The sequence below is a fragment of the Desmodus rotundus genome, chromosome 7 (assembly GCF_022682495.2).
Source record: "Desmodus rotundus isolate HL8 chromosome 7, HLdesRot8A.1, whole genome shotgun sequence".
NCBI classification, from domain to species: Eukaryota; Metazoa; Chordata; class Mammalia; order Chiroptera; family Phyllostomidae; genus Desmodus; species Desmodus rotundus.
In genome coordinates this window covers 28,962,644-28,979,945 of record NC_071393.1, presented here as the reverse complement: position 1 = coordinate 28,979,945, position 17,302 = coordinate 28,962,644, and the positions used below count along the sequence as shown (strand labels likewise).

The following is a 17,302-nucleotide window of genomic DNA, read 5'->3' as shown; positions in this document are numbered from 1 at the left end:
TGGCAGCTTGTTTCTGTGGGACACCTCACAAGGAGGGCTGTCATTAGGACCCTCAAGTTCTGCAGGAAAAATGTGATGCAAAGCAGAGAACCTCCTTTCTGCGTTCTTAGATAAAGCCACAGAATCATGAAAGATGTCTTCTTTGAGACTCTTCAGAGCTGGCCTGGAAACCCAAGAAGGAAGGGTAAAACCAGTGATCCTGTGGTGGTTGGAAGGGCTGGGTCTGTCTCTGGGCCAGTTGCTACCACCGCACCAATGATGTGGCCTTTAGGGGAACTGCAGCTGAGCAGGGGATCACTGGATATTCTGGGAAATTTGAATCATAATGAAGTTTGAGTTTTAATAAGAAGGAGTCTTCAGGAATTTATTTTTGGAGGAGTAAAGTGGACTGTTAAAATAGCTACTCAAGTCCAGAAAGACAATTTATGAACAGAGGCCACCTGCCGAAAAGAACAGCAGGGCTCTGGGAGAGGAGGAAGCGGAGCAAGATGCCTGCAAACTTCTGTGAACATTTTGAGCCTAAATGAAAAATTCTTATGCTAAGGAGGTTTGAGAATCTTGCAAAGCTTTTCTCCACTTCTTCTGTATCAGATCTTAAGATTAGATATTTATATTTCCGAAATCCAATTTCCTTTGTTTATTTTCTTCTCTCCTTCCAAGTTCTTTTAAAACATGCTGACTGGTCTCTGGCACATCAAGAGAAAACAAGGTGAAATGATTTACTTCTCAAATAGGCTAGAATTTGGTGGTAGCAGCTGGAATTAAAGTGAAAAATTCTAAGATATAGAAAGGGTTTGTTTGCAAACTCTTTCTTTCTAGGAATTTCTTCTATAGTTCATTTTGGTTAAATTTTGAAGACTGTGTCATTCCCAAATGGCTACGACCCAACCTCCCACCCCATCAGCTCTTGGTACAATGGGATGCGGAGACTGCTCCTGTTGAGAGGCAGGGATCTACATTCTCTGCCTTGGAATTGGGGCAGGGCTTTTCCTTTGGCAGAAATGATGAATTGCATCTTCCACAAAGGGATTCCAGCTCTTGGAACCCGGCCACCACACTATGAGGAAGCCCAAGCAGTCTGTGGAGAAGCCCACATGGAGAGGGACTGCAGTTCTTTGCCTATGGCCATGGCTAACAGCCCGCATCCACTCGCTAGCCATGTGAGTGAGCCATCTTGAAAGTATGACTCCCATCCTGCAGTTGGTCAGATGTCCTATGAAGTTGAGAAGAGCTGTCCCCACCAGGACCTGCCCAAATTATAGATCTGTGAGCAAATAAATGACTGTTGTTGTTTTAAGTCACTACATTTTGTTATTTTTTTTTAATATGGCAAGATAACTGATACAGTTTCCTAATGACATAAACACTCAACATGCTCTTTGGTGTTCATTTTGGGTAAAGTGTTTTCAGTTAGAGCTGCCTCTCTCCCTCACAAACTGCTGTGTCAACAACTGTCCTGACCTAGACTCCACAAAGAGGTCTGGAACCACGCAGGACGGGAAGGGGTAGCACACGAGAGAACCATTGTTTTTGAGTCCTCCTTGCCCAGTGCATATGAGGAAGGAATAAGGGTAGTCTCCTTTTCTTTTAGACTTGAGGCTCTGTCGGCCACCTTTCTCACTTGTTCTCCAAGGGCCTTTGGGGATATGTGGGTAGGTGGCCGGATGTGGTTTTTCAGAGAGTAACTAGTAAGACTAGCATTTTGTATTTCCAAAAAGTAGAAAGGATCACATATACTCCCATAACGAATGTACATGCACTGCGTTTATTAGTGACATGGGTGACTAATCAGGTACCCCTATGAGCTGCTCATGAAATGGTTCACATTCTTCCCTCATGTCCCTCTTGGGCAGCTGGGATCTGCGCTCACCTTCAATGCTCCACTGGATGTAGCCATGCCTGGGGGGGCGGGGGGGGGACTTCCATCCTTCCTGGGTCCAGAGATCAGCTATATGCCAAGAGGGAAAGACTTAATTGGTCTCAGTCTTCACTGTGACCTGATATCACATGTCTCTTTTGAGCCGATATGAAACCAAACTGAGACACGTCTGGTGACCATGCTAACGTTCCCCTTTGTATCTTAACTTTCTCTTTCCTCTCTCTGCCTTTACTCCTTTGTTCTACTCCCTTTTCAATAGATTTATCTAGAAGAAATCTGATCTCCTTTTTAGATAGTTTCTTTGAAACTTTTCCCAATCCAACTCATGATTTTAAGCTGTTTATGTGTTTTTTCTCCCATCAATCTGACAGTTTTAATTCCCTAGCAGAAACCAGCAAACTGAGTAGGACAAAGTAGATGGCCAGCGAATCAATCATGATGGTGAGAGTGGCTCTATCCTTTTCCTTACTTTGCAGGCCACCAGAAGAATGCTCCTCTGAGCACAGATGCTTCTCACTCTTCTGCCTTGTTTGTATCTAAAAAGAGCTAGGAACTGGGGCTAGCCCTTAGGAATCCAGCACCTCTCTCTAGGCCAGTTAGCTGCTTAGAGATTTTGGAAGGAGAAGAATCCTGCTATTGCCAGCTCTGCAAATGGACATTGGTAGGCTTTACAGTGCTAGGACCCTGGAAAGCATGTGAATGTGTTTATGTTGAGGGTGGACTTGTTCTTGGGCATGCTAGCTGGGAACTCGCCAATTAGTGGGGGCTTAGAGCTCCCAATTCATTGACTTCATATCCCCAAGAAAGGCATTTTTGCAGAGAAAGAGAACCTAAAGCAAAGACTCAGTGAGGGATGTCCGCAAAGTTATGCATCTTGAGTGTGCTTGCAGGACTGGAGTGGGTGGGTCGAGTAGGAGGTTGGTTATTCAAGGGGTCTGGTTCTTTAGATTGCATCCAGATGCTAAAACTTTACCAATGTCTTTGCTGCTCAGCTGGGGATCCCTGCTTTCCATCTCCTGGCTGGCAGTGAGCTAAGAAGTTTCAGGTTTCAGGGAAAGCTGTTTGTCCAGTATTCAAGGCCACTTTCAATATATGTTGTGTGTTTGTGTGTGTGCACGTGTGTGTGTTCACAGAAGCAAATCTTGTTCTACTGAGAGCTTCACGACCTCCAGCCAGTGCTTTGTGGCTAAAAAGTGTTTTGAGAAGCTGAACTTCCTAAGCTCTCCTTTGCTGCCCCTCTGTCTTCCCTCCTTGGCTGACAGCCCATCCTAGGGAGCTCTGCCACTCTCACCATTGCTTGCACTCCTGAAAGAACAACCATCTTCACTGCAGCCTCAGAATGCTGGCGATTGTTTGTAGTTTCCATGACACTCATTTATTTCTTCTGCAAATGCAACTGTGTTGGGGGAGGGGATGAGGAATGGTTACAGTAGAGAGATTGGGAAGTATGAAGACCTTCCCTGTTCATCTGTCTCCTTCTGTGGGAACAAGAAGCCCACCTCCTCCTTTCAGTATCTCTCTGTTCCAGACCCCCAAACTGCTCCCCAAATCCATCTTTGCTTCATGCTGCTCACATGGGGCTAGGCCCTAGTTAGGTGGGGAAGGGAGGAAACTTGTGCACGAGGAGGCAGCCTTTTTTAGAAGAAGTGGGGGGAGGGGGGAACAACTTTTATTGCTCGAAGTTGAGATTCAGTAATGATGAGCAACGCTGACCTGTACTGGGGGTGGCAGTCTGTGTCCCAGAGGCGGGTCTGTGACACTCCTGCAGCTGAACCAATGACTCATTCTAAATCTTAGCGACTCTCAGAGGTCATTTTAGTCATCCCCCTGCCTTCAGGCTGGATGGATCTTAACTTAACATCACGTTCGGGTAGGAGGGGTGCATTGCTGAGGGAAGAGTGCCCATGTGTGGAAAGGATTGGGGGTGGGGGAGGTTGCGCATGACCTCTTTGAAAAGATCTCCAGCGAAGGACGTTCCCGAGCTTTCCCAGACTGCCAGTTCCTGGGTTTCCCCATCACTGAATCAGCATCATACTCCCGGGAATTGCTTTTAGCTGGATGGAAACCGGATGTTGGGTTCCCTGGGTGGGCGGGGGCGACATCCCCTCAGAACTGTCATGGGTAATTGAGACTCCCAGGGTCCCATTATCAAGCCAGAAAAGCTACCATTTATTTTGCCAGAAACTTGCCATGCAGTATGAGCAGAGAAGAGAACAGAGCAGAGTCGCTACAACGCCTTATCTCTGGCAATGCGCATGATTCTGCGGCTCTGTGCTGGCTACACTTCAACGCACCTTGAAATGGGCTCGCCTCCGAGCTATGACGGGCAGACCCCAGAGCCAATCGTCTCTGAGGCTTGTGGGAGGTGACCAATGGGCGGGAGGTGGGGGCGGAGCCGGAGGCTCGGCCGCTAGGCTTCACCGTGGCTCTGGCTGCGCTCTGCTTGGGCTGGTAGTGCAGGTGCCGCTGCGCCGGGCCCGGGGAGCCTGCGCGCCGAGCCAAGCGGAGCCGCGGAGGGATGGGGAACGGGCCGCCCAGGCTGCAGGAACATCAGCGCTGGGCGTAGGCGGGTCGAGCGGGCGTGAGCGAGCGCTCGGGCGAGAAGTGTGCGGCGCAGGAGCACTTTGCGATAGGATGAGGTTCTTGGCTGGCGCGCGGTAGTACTATGATTTGGTATGTGGCCACTTTGATAGCAAGTGTGATCAGCACCCGAGGTCTTGCGGCTCAAGGTGAGTTGAAGTGCAGCGTCCCTATTCTGCCCCCTCCCGACGTTCTCATCCCCTTCCTCCCCGCCTCAGGCTCTCTGGCCCCTTCGAGCGCCGCGCCTTTTCAGCGGACGAGGTTCGGGCTCCGGCCAGGCGCGCCCCGGGACACTGCTGGAGAGGGCGGGGGGCCGCGGGCCGGAGGGTCAGGCGGGAAGAGTTCCCAGTTCCCGGGCTGCCGGGGACACCGGAAAAGACACCTAGGGATCGGGGTCGATTTCACCCACACTCGGCCCCAGGTCTTTACACCGACGTGCGGAGCACGATGCCCTTAGCCGGAGCAGCGGTCTTTTTGAGGGTTGGGGAGTCGGCGGCTTTCCTAACTCTGGAAGCCGGGGAGTTTGCGGATGTTCGGGCAGGCTGCAGCACTCTCGCGCCACCGCTCCGCAGACGAGCCCTTGCAGGGAGGCGCGACCCAGAGCCTTGGGACTTCACACACGGCTAAGGGACAGGGTTATCGGCCCTGGGGGTGCCCATCTCTCCAGCTCGCGCCCCTTCTGACCACAAATCTTGACAACCAGAGGTCGAATCCTTCTCTCAGAGCTGGGGGCGCACGTAGACGCGAGAGAGGCGAAGAACGGGGTTCCCTAGGTGGGCTCCGAGGAGTGTCCGTTTTTGGCTAGCCCAGTTGGCTAGCGCCAGCGCCTGTCTGAGCCCTACCTGGGCCCGGCCAGGTAAAAGTTCCCTGGGAGCGCGCCGCAGCCTGCAGCCCGCAGCCCGGCTGACTCCAGGCCGCCCTCTCAGGCTGCAAGAAAGAGCTGGCGGGGGGCAAGGGTAGCGGGGGAGGGGGTCCCCACTGCTGCATCTTGGAGCGCAGGAGGTTTCTCTTTCATTTTTCCCCCCCTCATCTGAGCTGGGGATGAGACTAGAGGGAAGCCCGTGAGTTGGGTGATGCGCGCGTGAACGCGCGGGCTTTTGCTCTGGAGACGGGCAAAGCGACCTACAAGCCGCTGGGTGGCACCCCCAGCTCTCGGCCCTTGTATGGAAGTAAGAGCGCAGCCTGGAGGGTGCCAGGACTCTGAGCTCACAGTTCTCAGCGCTCAGACACGACCCAGCAGCGGACAAGTTCACAAAGCCTGCCGGAGATGGCTGCCGGAGAGAACCGGTCTTTGGATGGAAGTCAGCAGGGAGAACCCACCAAGGAGAGAACCCACTCTCAGCAGCGCTAGGGCAGAAGAAGGTGTGGGTAGGAGGCACCTTTTACAGCGTCCTCTCCTCACCTTGTCTGGGGCTGTGGAGGGGGAGGGGAAGTGATTTGAGAAAGTTTCTGGAATGGAATGCCTCCCATGCTATTGGGGGTGGGGGTGGGGCGTCTGAAAACAGAACCAGAGGAGGACTGAGGGACGGGTGATTTTGTTGAATGGTATGTTGACTTGGGTGGTTTTAAAACTCTATTTGTCATGTGGGAAAACTGAGGCCAGGGAGACTGCAAGGAGCCTGCAGAATGGGAATGGGTGTGAGGTGGGACAAGTCTCCCAATGCCCTCATCCTCCCCTCCAGGTTTTGGTGTGTTCCTGCTACAGGACTGTCTCTGAAAGCACAAAAGGATATGCTGGGCTCTTTGAATAAAAAAGAGACACTGAAGGGAGGCTGTGAAATAGCCTCCACAGCTGAGGAATCACTGTGAGGGGAATGGAGTTTTTGCAAGTTTAAGTGCAGAATAAAAGAAAATGGGTTTATATTGCAGCAACACACAAAATGGCCGGACAGAAAGAAGGACTTCCTGATAATGCATGTTGCTGAGCATGAAGGTTGTGCCTTCTTTTTGGGTGTGGAGAGGGCCTTCTGTTTGGGATGGCTTGACATGCATCCCTGTCTACCGCTCCTTATTGGTCTTGGGGTTTTAGCCTAATGAGGGTCTCTATGTCGTGGTTAAGGATCTAGGACTAGAGTCAAACGGCCTGGATCCAAATTGCTGGCCTCGTGACCTTGGACAAGTTGTTTAAGCTCTCTAAGTGTCTTTTGCCTCATTGGAAAATGGGGTTAACAGGATGAACTTGTAGGATTTTTGTGAATGTTAGTGCTAAGAGATGAGTGACTATGTGTTATGTAGTAAGTGCTCAATAAATGTTAATATCGTTTTTAATGAGTGACTCCATGTTATATAGTAAGTGCTCAATAAATGTTAACATTTTATTATTATTTCATTATCTCTGGGGTTCCAGGCTTCTTCTCAATTTCTTTCCTTTGGGCCATTCAGGGCATTGGGAACCAGGAGTGTCCTGGGAGGTCAGAAGGCTGCCTCTGTTAGGAACCAAGTGCCCTTTCATGGGCTGACCTTGTCTGGGAAGAACCTCATATTCCTCTGCAGCCTAGGGAGCTGTGTGGAGAGCATGCAGGCTTCTGGGCTGCTTGGAAAGCCTTTGAAAAGTCTGCAAAACGGGGATTTTGTCTGTGGCCAGAGGCTTGTGGGAAGGACGAAGCAGGCCATAGCCTCAGAGCCTCTGCAGGGAGGGAGAAGAGAGGCCCTGCATGGCAGGCGCCTGCTCACATGAGAAACAGCAGTGTTCAAACGCTGCTTGTGTGTGAGAGCTCAGCTGTTCTCTGACTGGCAGAGGTGACTTCCGGGGAGATTCCTGAGGGGGCGGGACTTTGAGATGCCATGTTTGGGGTCTGCCGGAAGCAGGGGCTGCTCTAGCACAGGGATGAAAGGGGGGTGGGACAGAGGTAGGGGTGGGCTCCTGGGGTTGGGGAGGGTATGGAGACGAGAGAGACCAGAGAACTATCCAGAATCTGGGAGATGGTGTTTGGAGTCTCAGCATCTCAGACTTTTGCTGAGCAAGCTTTGGGGAGGACGCTGGGCCATGCTTAGCTGACTCTGGACCTTGATTCCCAAGTCTCCCTCCTGTCTACCACCAATTCTGTGGTTGGATTATATCCGACTCTGTGTCCCCAAATAAAGTACAGTTCTGACTCAGATCCTGCTGGTAGCTGGACCAGGGCCCTTTACTCTCTGCCTGGCCTTGACCCTTCGCTCTCCCTTCGGTAATGAAGATGAGAGGGAGGAGATTTGGACCCGGGGGTTGCAAGCAAGACCTCACGGTCAGCTTATCAGCTAGGAGGGACTTGGCTCAGGAAGTGGCCAAGTGGTGTGTGCGCACCCCTCCCTAGCACTCACGCTGGAGGCAGAGTTGTGTCTGTAGCAGGCAGCACGCACCCTGGGAGAAGCTGAGGAGGGCATGTGTTGGAAGGGGCATGGTGGAGGGGCAGTGGGAAGAGCCAGCTTTCAGCTATTGGCCTGAGGCCTGACATATGCTGGACTTGGAGTTGTCAGGTCCCAGAGCTGGGTGGTTTCATGTTTATGGCCCTGAGATAGAAAGCAGGGATCTGGTTACCCAAGGAGCAGAGGCTGCCTAGTTGCGGAGATGCAAAAACCCAGCATCTCCCTTCCCCTGCTCTTTCCTCTTGGCTCTGCTTCCTCCTGTGGTGCCTAGTTTTTCTCTCTCCCCTCTGCCTGCCCAGCCAGGGTGTGGCTTCCAGGGCCTGGCCTGCTGCTTTCTCTTCTCCCTGGCCTCTTTCTTTCTCTGGCGTGGTGGGCATCTTCCACGGAGTGAGGGCAGGGAGACAAACCCCAAAGGGGGCTAAGCCTGAGATTTTCCATGCTTCTCCACTAACATCTCCTCTCCCTGTCCCCCCATCCTGTGGCCTCCTCAGGATGGGGCCCGGGGGCTCAGGGGGCCATTCTCTTCAGTCTCCTCCCCAGGATGGGTTAAGCAGCTTGTGTGAAGAATGACTGAATCGTGAGAAGAGCTGTAATTGGTGCAAGCTGTCCGGAGGTGTGTGCGTGTCTGCATATAGGTGTGCACGTGTGTAGTCTGTGTGTGTGCACGTGTGGTTTATATGCACCTGTGTGGGATGCAGCAGGACAGGGGGACGTCTGTCTGTGGGCATGAGGTGGGGAGTCACTCCTCTCCAAGTGCTGTGGGTGGCAGCGAGACTAGACTCAGAGCAGATGCCTTGCTTTCCTTATCCCCCCGCTCTGCACCTGAGTTTAGGCAGCCCAGAAGTTTCCAAAGTTGGGGGCTCAGCCCAGGCTGCAGATTTAAGGGTGGCTGAAATCCCTGAGAGAAAGCCTAAGTTGGGGGACAAATGCAGCAGAGCCCCCGGGAATGCTGATGGCAGGTCTGTCCTGCTCCCATGGCTCTGACACCCATTGGTCATTATTCAGGGCAGCCCAGAGGATGGAAGGGCTGGGTTCCAGGGAAGATGGGAAAGGGTGCTGGACTGGAGAGGCAGCTGGTAGCCTGGCCCCTCAGGGCACTGCCCATGGGTGCCGGTTCACTCTGCCCCCAGCAGCTGACCTATTTTCGTAGGAATCTCCTGCTTTCTGTTTTCTCTTGCATGAATAAGCAGCAGACTGGTGAGCAGGAGAAAATTCCATGTGGCCAGGGCTTTGGGGGAGGTCCCAGCCAGCCAAACCGTTCTTCTGAGAAGAGGGGACTGTAATAGTTCCCTCTAGGCCTATCCTTCTGTCCCCTGCCCCCATCCCCTTTACCTCGCTCCTGGTCACAGGCACCCACCAAGACAGTCTGTGGCAAACAGCTTTCAGCCAGGCTCGTCCTCACAAACTGTGCGAGGTGAGCCACTGTCCTCATTTTCCAGCTTCAGAGCAGGGGACGCTGCACTGTGAGCAAAGAGCGGGCTTTGACTTCCCACTCACCATGTCTACCTGGCATCTTACCTGAGGGTTGAGACCTCGGGTGGGCAGAGCCCACTGTGTCCTCGCCTGGTGAGGCCCACCCACTGGCCCCAGAGCACATGTGTGCGTTTGGCCACACCTTGCTTTGCTGCAGGCCTCTGCCTGCCTGGGTGGTAGGGAGAGCCTGGGGTGGGATGTGGCTTTGCCTTTCTGCTGAGGAGCCATTATTACAGGAGCAGAGCAGAGGTTGAATTACTAGCTGCTTCCTGTCAGGGGTTCCTGGGGAAGAAAGGGCTCTTGGAAAGATAATCTAGTAGCCAAGAGCAAATTAAGGTTGCTAATCGTATTGCTGCCTTGTGGGCTGCTCGGGGAGAGGTACCCACAGCGGGAAGGAGGCCTACTGTCCCTGCCTTCCAGCCCGGTACCAAACTTTCCTGCTAGGCCACTCTGGGCTTGCCTGATCTCTGACTTCCCACCCTGGGAGGTTTGAAGTGGGGGTCTTCTAGGGGGAGACCACAGGAGATGGGGATGTCCCTTTGGACCTGTCTAGCATGGGTGTGCGGTCCTCGCTGGAGGCAGAATGGTACCCAGATGCCTCTAGCCCACCTGCCTCTGGAAAGAATGGGGCATTGTGTGATGGGCTGACCACAAGCACCTTCTGCATCTCACACTTTCAGTGTGTTCTTGGCTTTGCTTCAGACAGCAGGGAGCCTGTCTCCCGCCTCCCAAATGCCATCCCTGTGGGTGTGCTTCCCGGGGAGCCCGAGTCCCCGGCTCCCTGGAAACTCCTGGAGCCTCCTGGCTTGTCAGGGAGAAATGATTGGGGTACTATCAGGGGCTGTGCCTTTTTTGGACTCAGCAGAGATTATTTTTAGGCTGGCAGATGGAGGTGGCAGTGGCTGTCGCTTGTATTATTAGACAACAGGCCTGTCGTTCGGGAGTCTGGTGCCCTGAGGCAGAGAAGGAGGAAGAAGAGGAGGCTCCAGGAGGGGCCTGCACTCACGGGCCCTGCAGCCCGAGCTCACTCAGGATCTCCTCTTACAGATCCTCCTGGGTATCTGATGGCACAGTGACACCAGCTCAGCCAGAGCCAGCCGGCTGCCTTCTGTGGTGCCCTTGCCTGGTCCTGGGCTGCAGGAGCCTGGCTGTTGGACCCTGTGTGGAGCCTGCTGTGGGGACAGGGCAGTGGGGTGGGGGTGTGATTTCTTGGGTGCAGTTGGGGAGAGGCCTCGGTGCCTGGCCTGTGGTCTGCAGGATGGTGCAAAGGAGTGCAGGTGAAGAGGAAGGCAGACTGCCTCTCCCGCCGCCTGGGTGACCCGGCTGCGCCTCCCCGTTGGCTCACTTGTGAGAAGGAGATGGCAGTCCTGACAGTGGGCCTCATGGGCACTCAGTGGGCCCCGCCTTCTGTGCCCAGCATGGAGCCTGGCCTATGGTAGCGGTCGGTGTGTAGTGGTCAGTGTGGAGCGGTCGGTGCGGAGTGGTTGGTGTGTAGCGGAAGCTGCAGCTCTCCCTGCACTGGCACTTGTACCTTCTCTGGTATTGAGAGCGCCTCCCATTTTCAGTGGCTCTGCCCTGGTGGAAGAGCTCCAGCTTGTGAATGTCAGGCACAGGGCTGTGCCAGGCCCTGGATGCCCCATGGTTCTGGACTCACAGGGGATCCAGTGGCAGCCCTGGACTCGGTCCCTGCTGGGCACCACCTGGCCCGGAGAGCAGGAGACTTGTACCCTGTGGGCTTTCCAAAGGTCAGCCAGACCTCAGGGGCCACCCCATCCTCATTTACCCTCCTGCTCTCTTTTTCCTACTGGGGTAAAACAGCTCCAAAGTGGGCTGGCAGAGAGAGCCCCAGGCACAGAGCGGCTGGGCTCAGGGAACTGCTGTGTCCTGCCTTCTCTAAACCAGGGATGTGAACTCCAGGATGCCTCACGGCCTCCCGCTGTCCTCGCCCCTGAGGATGCCAGCTTCCTCCATGAGGCTGCAGCTGCCCCTGTGGGCTGCTCAGGCCTCTGTGATGGGGAAGGGGATTGGGGGTCTCTCCCTTTTTTGCAGCTTCTCTCTACCTCAGGTCACATCCATCCTTTTCTTCCCTCCCCCACCTCCCCAGCCCCCTCTCCCCTTCCTTCCTGTTCCCTTCGGAACCAGTGGGCAGGTGCTCCAGTCTGCTCTGCTGGAGAGAAGCCCACCTGTTTGCTGAAGGAGCAGTCTCAGCTCTGTCCCCTCATGGTTCTGGGTCCTGGGAAGGCCTGTATCTGGGTCCCAGCAGCGAGGCCTTTGTGCCTGTGAGTCTCTCTCTGCCTGTGTCTGGTTTGCACTGTACCTGCCTCTGCGTCTCTCCTTTCTTGCTTCTTGCATCTCTTGTCACTCTTCGGTTTGGGTTTGGTGCCCTCCTGGGTTTGTGTTTCTCTCTCCTCCATCAAGCCCCTCTTCCCTCTTCATTGCTAGCCTGTTTACATTTTGTGTGTGGTGAGGTTTTCTGTAGAAAGTGTTTTATTAAATATGCTTTGGCTCAGAAAGGATCAGGCTTAGGGAAAAGTGCTGGTGGGTGATGGAGAGAACATGTGTGTGTGTGGGGGGGAGGAGATGAAAAAAACTAATAGTTTAGGATCCAGAAAACCAGGAGGGTGGGACTGAGTTTGGAGGCCTCCTTCTTGGGGAATGCTCGCTCTTTTGCCCTTTTCTCATCTTCAGGGTGCTTAGCTCACTGTGCCCTTTTTCAGCTGCTTGTCCCTAGTGGGTTCCTTGAGAAGAGATTCAGTATGTGGCTTCCTGGCTGGGGGGTGAGCCCCAGGGGCCGGCAGGGGTGGGGGTGCGGTGGAGACATGCAGCCTGCTCCTGGGCTGGGGAAGGTGTGAACCAGGCTGCCTCATTGCCATGAGGTGAGAATGAGGCAGCAGGAGGTGCAAATGAGCAGCTGGCACAGTGGGAACCCATGTCAGAGCCCAGAGCCCACCTGCCTCCTGAGCTTGACCCCAGAGTCCTCTACCCCAGCAGCCAGAGAGCTCCAGAGCCCAGCTTTACTGATAGAGGTGCACCTAGCCACCTGCCCAGCAGTGCACAGCCTCTCTTTCTGCTGCCCTAGGCTCCTTGAGAAGGAGCCTGGCCCGCCGCCCCCAAGGGGAATAACTCCCTCCCCCCACACTCCGCTATTTCCCTTTTGCATCTCCTCTGCACACACACCTCTGCACACACCCACATACCCTTTTGCCTAGAGCCACACACACGTATGCATGCACACAGATGCATATGCGCTTTGCTCCCCCTGCTCACTGATGGTACCCACTGTTTGCCCATTCCTCCTGGGTCCAGGATCAGCCTTTGCGCTCCAGATGCTGGGAGGCAGGCTCTGTCACTCTGTGGGTGCCCCTGGGGCTGCGGGGGGAGGCACCTGCAGCAGCAGGGCCTTCTCCATGCTTTCCCTGAGGGGCTGGAATTCAAACTTAGTCTGAAGCGGTGTTGGGGGTGGGGGGAATTGGGAAACCTGCTGGGGCCTCAGGCAGGTGAATGCAACACTCTGCTCCAAAAATACTCTGTGATCTTAGCTCTTTCTCTAGAAAACAGTGATGTCACCAGTAGCCAATCAGCTTCTGGAAGGTCTTGCCTCCTCCTCCTTCTGCAACTTGCAGTGCAGAAGCGGGAGAGGGGGAGGGGGAGGAAGAGAAGGAGAGATACAGGGAGACACACAGACAACATACAGACAGACACAGAGAGCGATGAAACAGAAACAAGCAAGAGAGGGAGGTTCACATGGAAAAAAGCAGGCAAACTCCTTCCCCTTGCACAGCTGAACAGAAATCCACGTACCCCACCCCCAACACACACACACACTCTGATAGGAGACTTAAAAACGGAGACAGGAGAGTAGACAGAATCACCCCATAGAGTGTGAGCTAGAGAGACAGAGATACAAAGAGAGGTACAGAGACATGGAGAAGGAGCAAGAAAAGGAGCAGACAGACAGCAGGGAGGCAGCGACAACTAGAGAAAAGCATAGAGACAGAGACAGGAGGAAGAGACGGAGATGAGAGAAGGAGACAGGCAGGAGCCCACAGGGGTCAGAGATGCATCAAGAATCAGATCCAGAGGCAGCAGACAGACTTGCTCTTCTCTGGGCTGGTGGGAGGCAGTGGCTCTCCAGCTTTCAGCCTCAAGGAGGAGCTGCTGTCCATGGTGCTGCCTGCATGGGCTGGGAGGGGAAACGGTGGGGACGGGGAAACCCTGGTCTAGCCCAGCTTGTGTTGGATCGTGTGAGTGAAGGCAGGAGAGAGAGGATTACTCAGCTGTCCCTTTGATTGGGAAGAAAGGTGGACAAGGTGGCTTCGTGGGCACAGGGGCCTGGTGTGGGGTCAGGAGTATCAGGCAGCAGTGGGGGCTGCACACTTGTTTAGGGCCTCCACTGTGTAGGGTCCAGGAGTGTGATGTGGAGTAGTGTGGAGCAGTGTCTGGGCTAACCTCCAGCTTGGGGGTGGGGGCTTGCTCACGGCATCCCCTGCCTAGAGGATGGGTGTACCCATTCTGGCTGCATGGTGTGTCTTCTGCCCAAGGAAGGGGGATTTCCCCTTAGCTGGCTGAGGTTAGTGGGCCTCAGGGGTCCTCCTCTGTCCCCAGCAACCTGCTGTCCTAATGGCGATATCTGGGGTTTGGCAGCTTGATAGGTTTGGGGCTAGGAACTGGAGGGCTGAAGGCCCCTCTCCTGCTCAGCTGCAGGCCCAGCAGGGAGTGGGAGGAGGGGCCTGACAGGGTTTTTCTCTCTGGTGTTGCCCCTAGCAGCCTCTGCTCAGCTTGGTAGGGATTCCCTGCTCCTGTGTGGAGCACTCTTGTTTTGTGCTGCCAACATCAGACTGAATGGGGGTGGGGTGTACGAGGAGGGCAGGAGGCGGCAGAGAGCTCCTAGCGGGCTCTGGTGGGAAGCGTCCTGGTGTAGGAAGATAGCCTGAGTTTACCCTTGGCCACAACAGCCCTGGCTGCGGTTCTGCTGAGCCCCTGCATCTTCTCAGTATCCAGACCCCTTAGAATTCTTGGCAGGGGTCACAGGGAAGGGCAGTGGCCCAGCTTCTCAGGAGTGGTGACAGAAAAGCTGGCCTGCAGGACTGAAGAGAGCTGCTTCCCTCTGCCCCCACCCTGTGGGGTCATGGCTGGGGGACTGGGGGAGGCGGGAGGGAGCACTGGGGACCCTCTGGGGAGTTGGTGAGATCCTCTTTAGGAGGAGGGCAGTGGGGGGGTAGTGGCCTTGGGAGGGGAGCAGATGTCCTTGAACATGGGCAGGGGGCTGCCTCTGGGGCTGCCAGGGCAGGATCTCCTTGTCACCTCCTTTTCTGCACCCCAACTTTTCTGTCCCATTAGCTGCCCACAGCCTGCGAGAGGAGCCCGAGTTCGTGACGGCGAGAGCTGGTGAGAGCGTAGTTCTGCGATGCGACGTGATCCACCCGGTGACTGGACAGCCCCCACCCTATGTCGTGGAGTGGTTCAAGTTCGGGGTGCCCATCCCGATCTTCATCAAGTTTGGCTACTACCCACCCCATGTGGACCCTGAGTATGCAGGTAAGGTCTGGGCCACTCTGCCTCCTGTCCTTGGTCTTGGCCATGCTGCCTCTCCCCTGCCAGGTCCCAGTGCTCAGTGGCCAAGCTTCCTCCTGCCTTCATCTCTGTTGCCTCCTCTGTTTTTCTGACTGGTCTGTTATCTCAGTTTTCCACAGTCTCTGCCTCTTTCTTCCCATCCTTTGGACTCTGGAAGGTTTTAATTAAGTGGTGGAGGGAGAGGGACAAGAGGATGATGCAGACAGGAAGCCCTCCCAAACCATAAAGCCATGGTTTGCAGGGGCAGAGGCAGGAGTAGGAGACAGGGCAGCCTAGAAAGCCCACAGCAGGGAAGACCGGGTGGGGTGGAGGGCAGCTCTGTGCAGACAGACGCTGAGTCAGAGCCACTGGGGCTGGTGCTATGGCTGCAGCAGCTGTGGGCTTTGCTCTGCCTGTCCGTACCCACACCTCCCTCTGGCTCTGAAGTTGGACCTTGTTCCCTCTTTGAGTGTGTGTGTCTGCGTGTGGCAGTGCCTGCTCTCTGCTTCTGCTGCTGCAATTACCCCTGCAGCTGTGGCCTCACTGTGATCACTGCCAGCGCCTGCCCAGGAGGAGGATGTGGGGCATGTGCATGTGTGAGCATGTGAAAGTGTGTGCCTGTGCCTGTGTGAATGTGTACATATGTAAGTAGGGGCAAGTGAGTATATTCAGGTGCATGCATAGATATGTGAGTACACGTGCATGCGTGCATGTGAGCGCGTGTGTGCACATGCGAGTATATCAGTGCCCACATCTGTGAATGTGTGCAAGCATTCACCAGTGCGCACGTGCAAGCATATGCCTGTACAAGTATGAACGTGTGTGTGAGTATACACACACGTGCACACATGTGAGTGTATATGTGAGTGTGTGCATGTGCAACCACGTTAGTGTGCATACGTGAGCATGTGCATGTGTAGACATGTGAGTGCATGTCCGAGCATGCAAGTGCATGTGTGAGCATGTGAGTGTGTGTGTGTGTCTGTATGCCTGTGTGTTGGGTTTTAAAGGAAGAGAGGAAGCCAGCGGGATATGGCTTTTGTCTTCACTGTGTTGCATTTCTCAGAAAACTTCATGTCTCTCTCCCTCCTGCACCTCTGTCTCCTTTGCTCTTTTTGGCCTGGTTGGTTTTGATAGTCTGGCTTATAGGCAGATTTCCAGTGTAGAGAGAAGGAGGCAAGTAGAGGAGCTTGTGACATTGAGATGGGGGGCTGAGGTGGTGGCTGAGGGGAGGGAGGACCCTGAGCATGCCTGGACATCCTCCCTTGCCATGGAGGAAGGGGGGCCACTCCCCCTTGTGCTTGGCTTCCCCTCCTGCTGCAAATCTTACCTTCTCTGGTGCTGTGAGACAAGCATTTTTGTGAGACAAAGCTGATCTCCTAAGGGGTGGAGGGTGGAGGTAAGGAGACTGACCAGGAGCCTCTGCTCTGCTGGCTGGCCCTTTTCTCATACTCAGGCTTATAGGCCTCATGCCCTTGCCCCCTGGGGGCACTGGGCTCTGGCTAGATGAACAGCAACTGTGGCTGGTGTCAGAGCTGGGAATAGATCCTGACACCCTGGTCCCGGACCTGCCTTCCCTCTGCCAGACAAAAGGGGTGTGGGGCCCAACTGGGGGAGGGGTGTTACTCCACAGGAATGGGAGTGCTTTGGGGGTTGCCCTAGATCCCCTAACTTCCTTCCCTCCCTCCCTCATTGCCCCTCTCACCCTCCCTTTTTCCCTTTAGCTCTGTATCCCTTTCCTTTGTCCCAAGAGACCTCCAAAAGAAGGGGAGTGTTCTAAGGGACTGAGGCTCTTCTCAGCACCAGGCACAGAGTTGCTGTTGCAGCTGGGATGGGACTCACGGAAGATGGAGGGCTGGGGAGGGATTATGGCTCCATGGCCAAGGTTTTATGCCTTTTTGCTTTCCCACCTGCAGCCAGAGGTTGGCGCCAGCTATTATTTTGGGGCCCTGCCATGGGAAATGCAGGCAGCAATGGGCTGTCTGCCGTCAGCCAGGGTGGGGGTGTTGAGCACTGGCCACAGCACTGGGGCTCTTGTCTGCTCTGTCTCCTAGGCCGAGCGAGTCTTCATGATAAAGCATCGCTGCGGCTGGAGCAGGTTCGCTCTGAGGACCAGGGCTGGTACGAGTGCAAAGTGCTCATGCTGGACCAGCAGTATGACACCTTCCACAACGGCAGCTGGGTCCACCTCACCATCAACGGTGAGTACCAGCCTCCTTCCCCGGGAGGCGGAAGCAGCCCAAGAAGTCTGCTCTCTGAGGGTGTAGTCTAGGGGAAGCCTCTCTTTGCACGGCACTCCATCCCCACTCCATGTCCCTGCTGCTGAGAGGAGCCTCGGAATGCTAGGCTATCCCCACTGCACCCTCTGAGCTGCCCCCCAGGGCCTCAGAGGTCAGTGTGGTGCCTGGGAAGAGCAGCTCCCTGAACATGAGGCAGTGCTTGCTGTGGGCGATGGTGTCAGAGCTCCGTGTT

At 54.8% G+C, this 17,302-nt stretch overlaps 1 protein-coding gene across 5 annotated transcripts in view; it reads left to right on the top strand.

The window, feature by feature from the left end:
• Positions 1-4,392: 4,392 nt before the first annotated feature.
• IGSF9B (immunoglobulin superfamily member 9B) overlaps positions 4,393-17,302 on the top strand; it is a 55,819-nt gene continuing 42,909 nt past the window's right edge. For all 5 annotated transcript variants that reach the window (XM_053928484.2, XM_053928485.2, XM_053928483.2 and 2 more), the window contains exons 1-3: positions 4,393-4,608; positions 14,618-14,815; positions 16,885-17,031. In XM_053928484.2, coding sequence (XP_053784459.1) covers positions 4,545-4,608; positions 14,618-14,815; positions 16,885-17,031 — 409 coding nt within the window. In that variant the 5' untranslated portion in view covers positions 4,393-4,544. The remainder of the gene's footprint in view (positions 4,609-14,617; positions 14,816-16,884; positions 17,032-17,302) is intronic.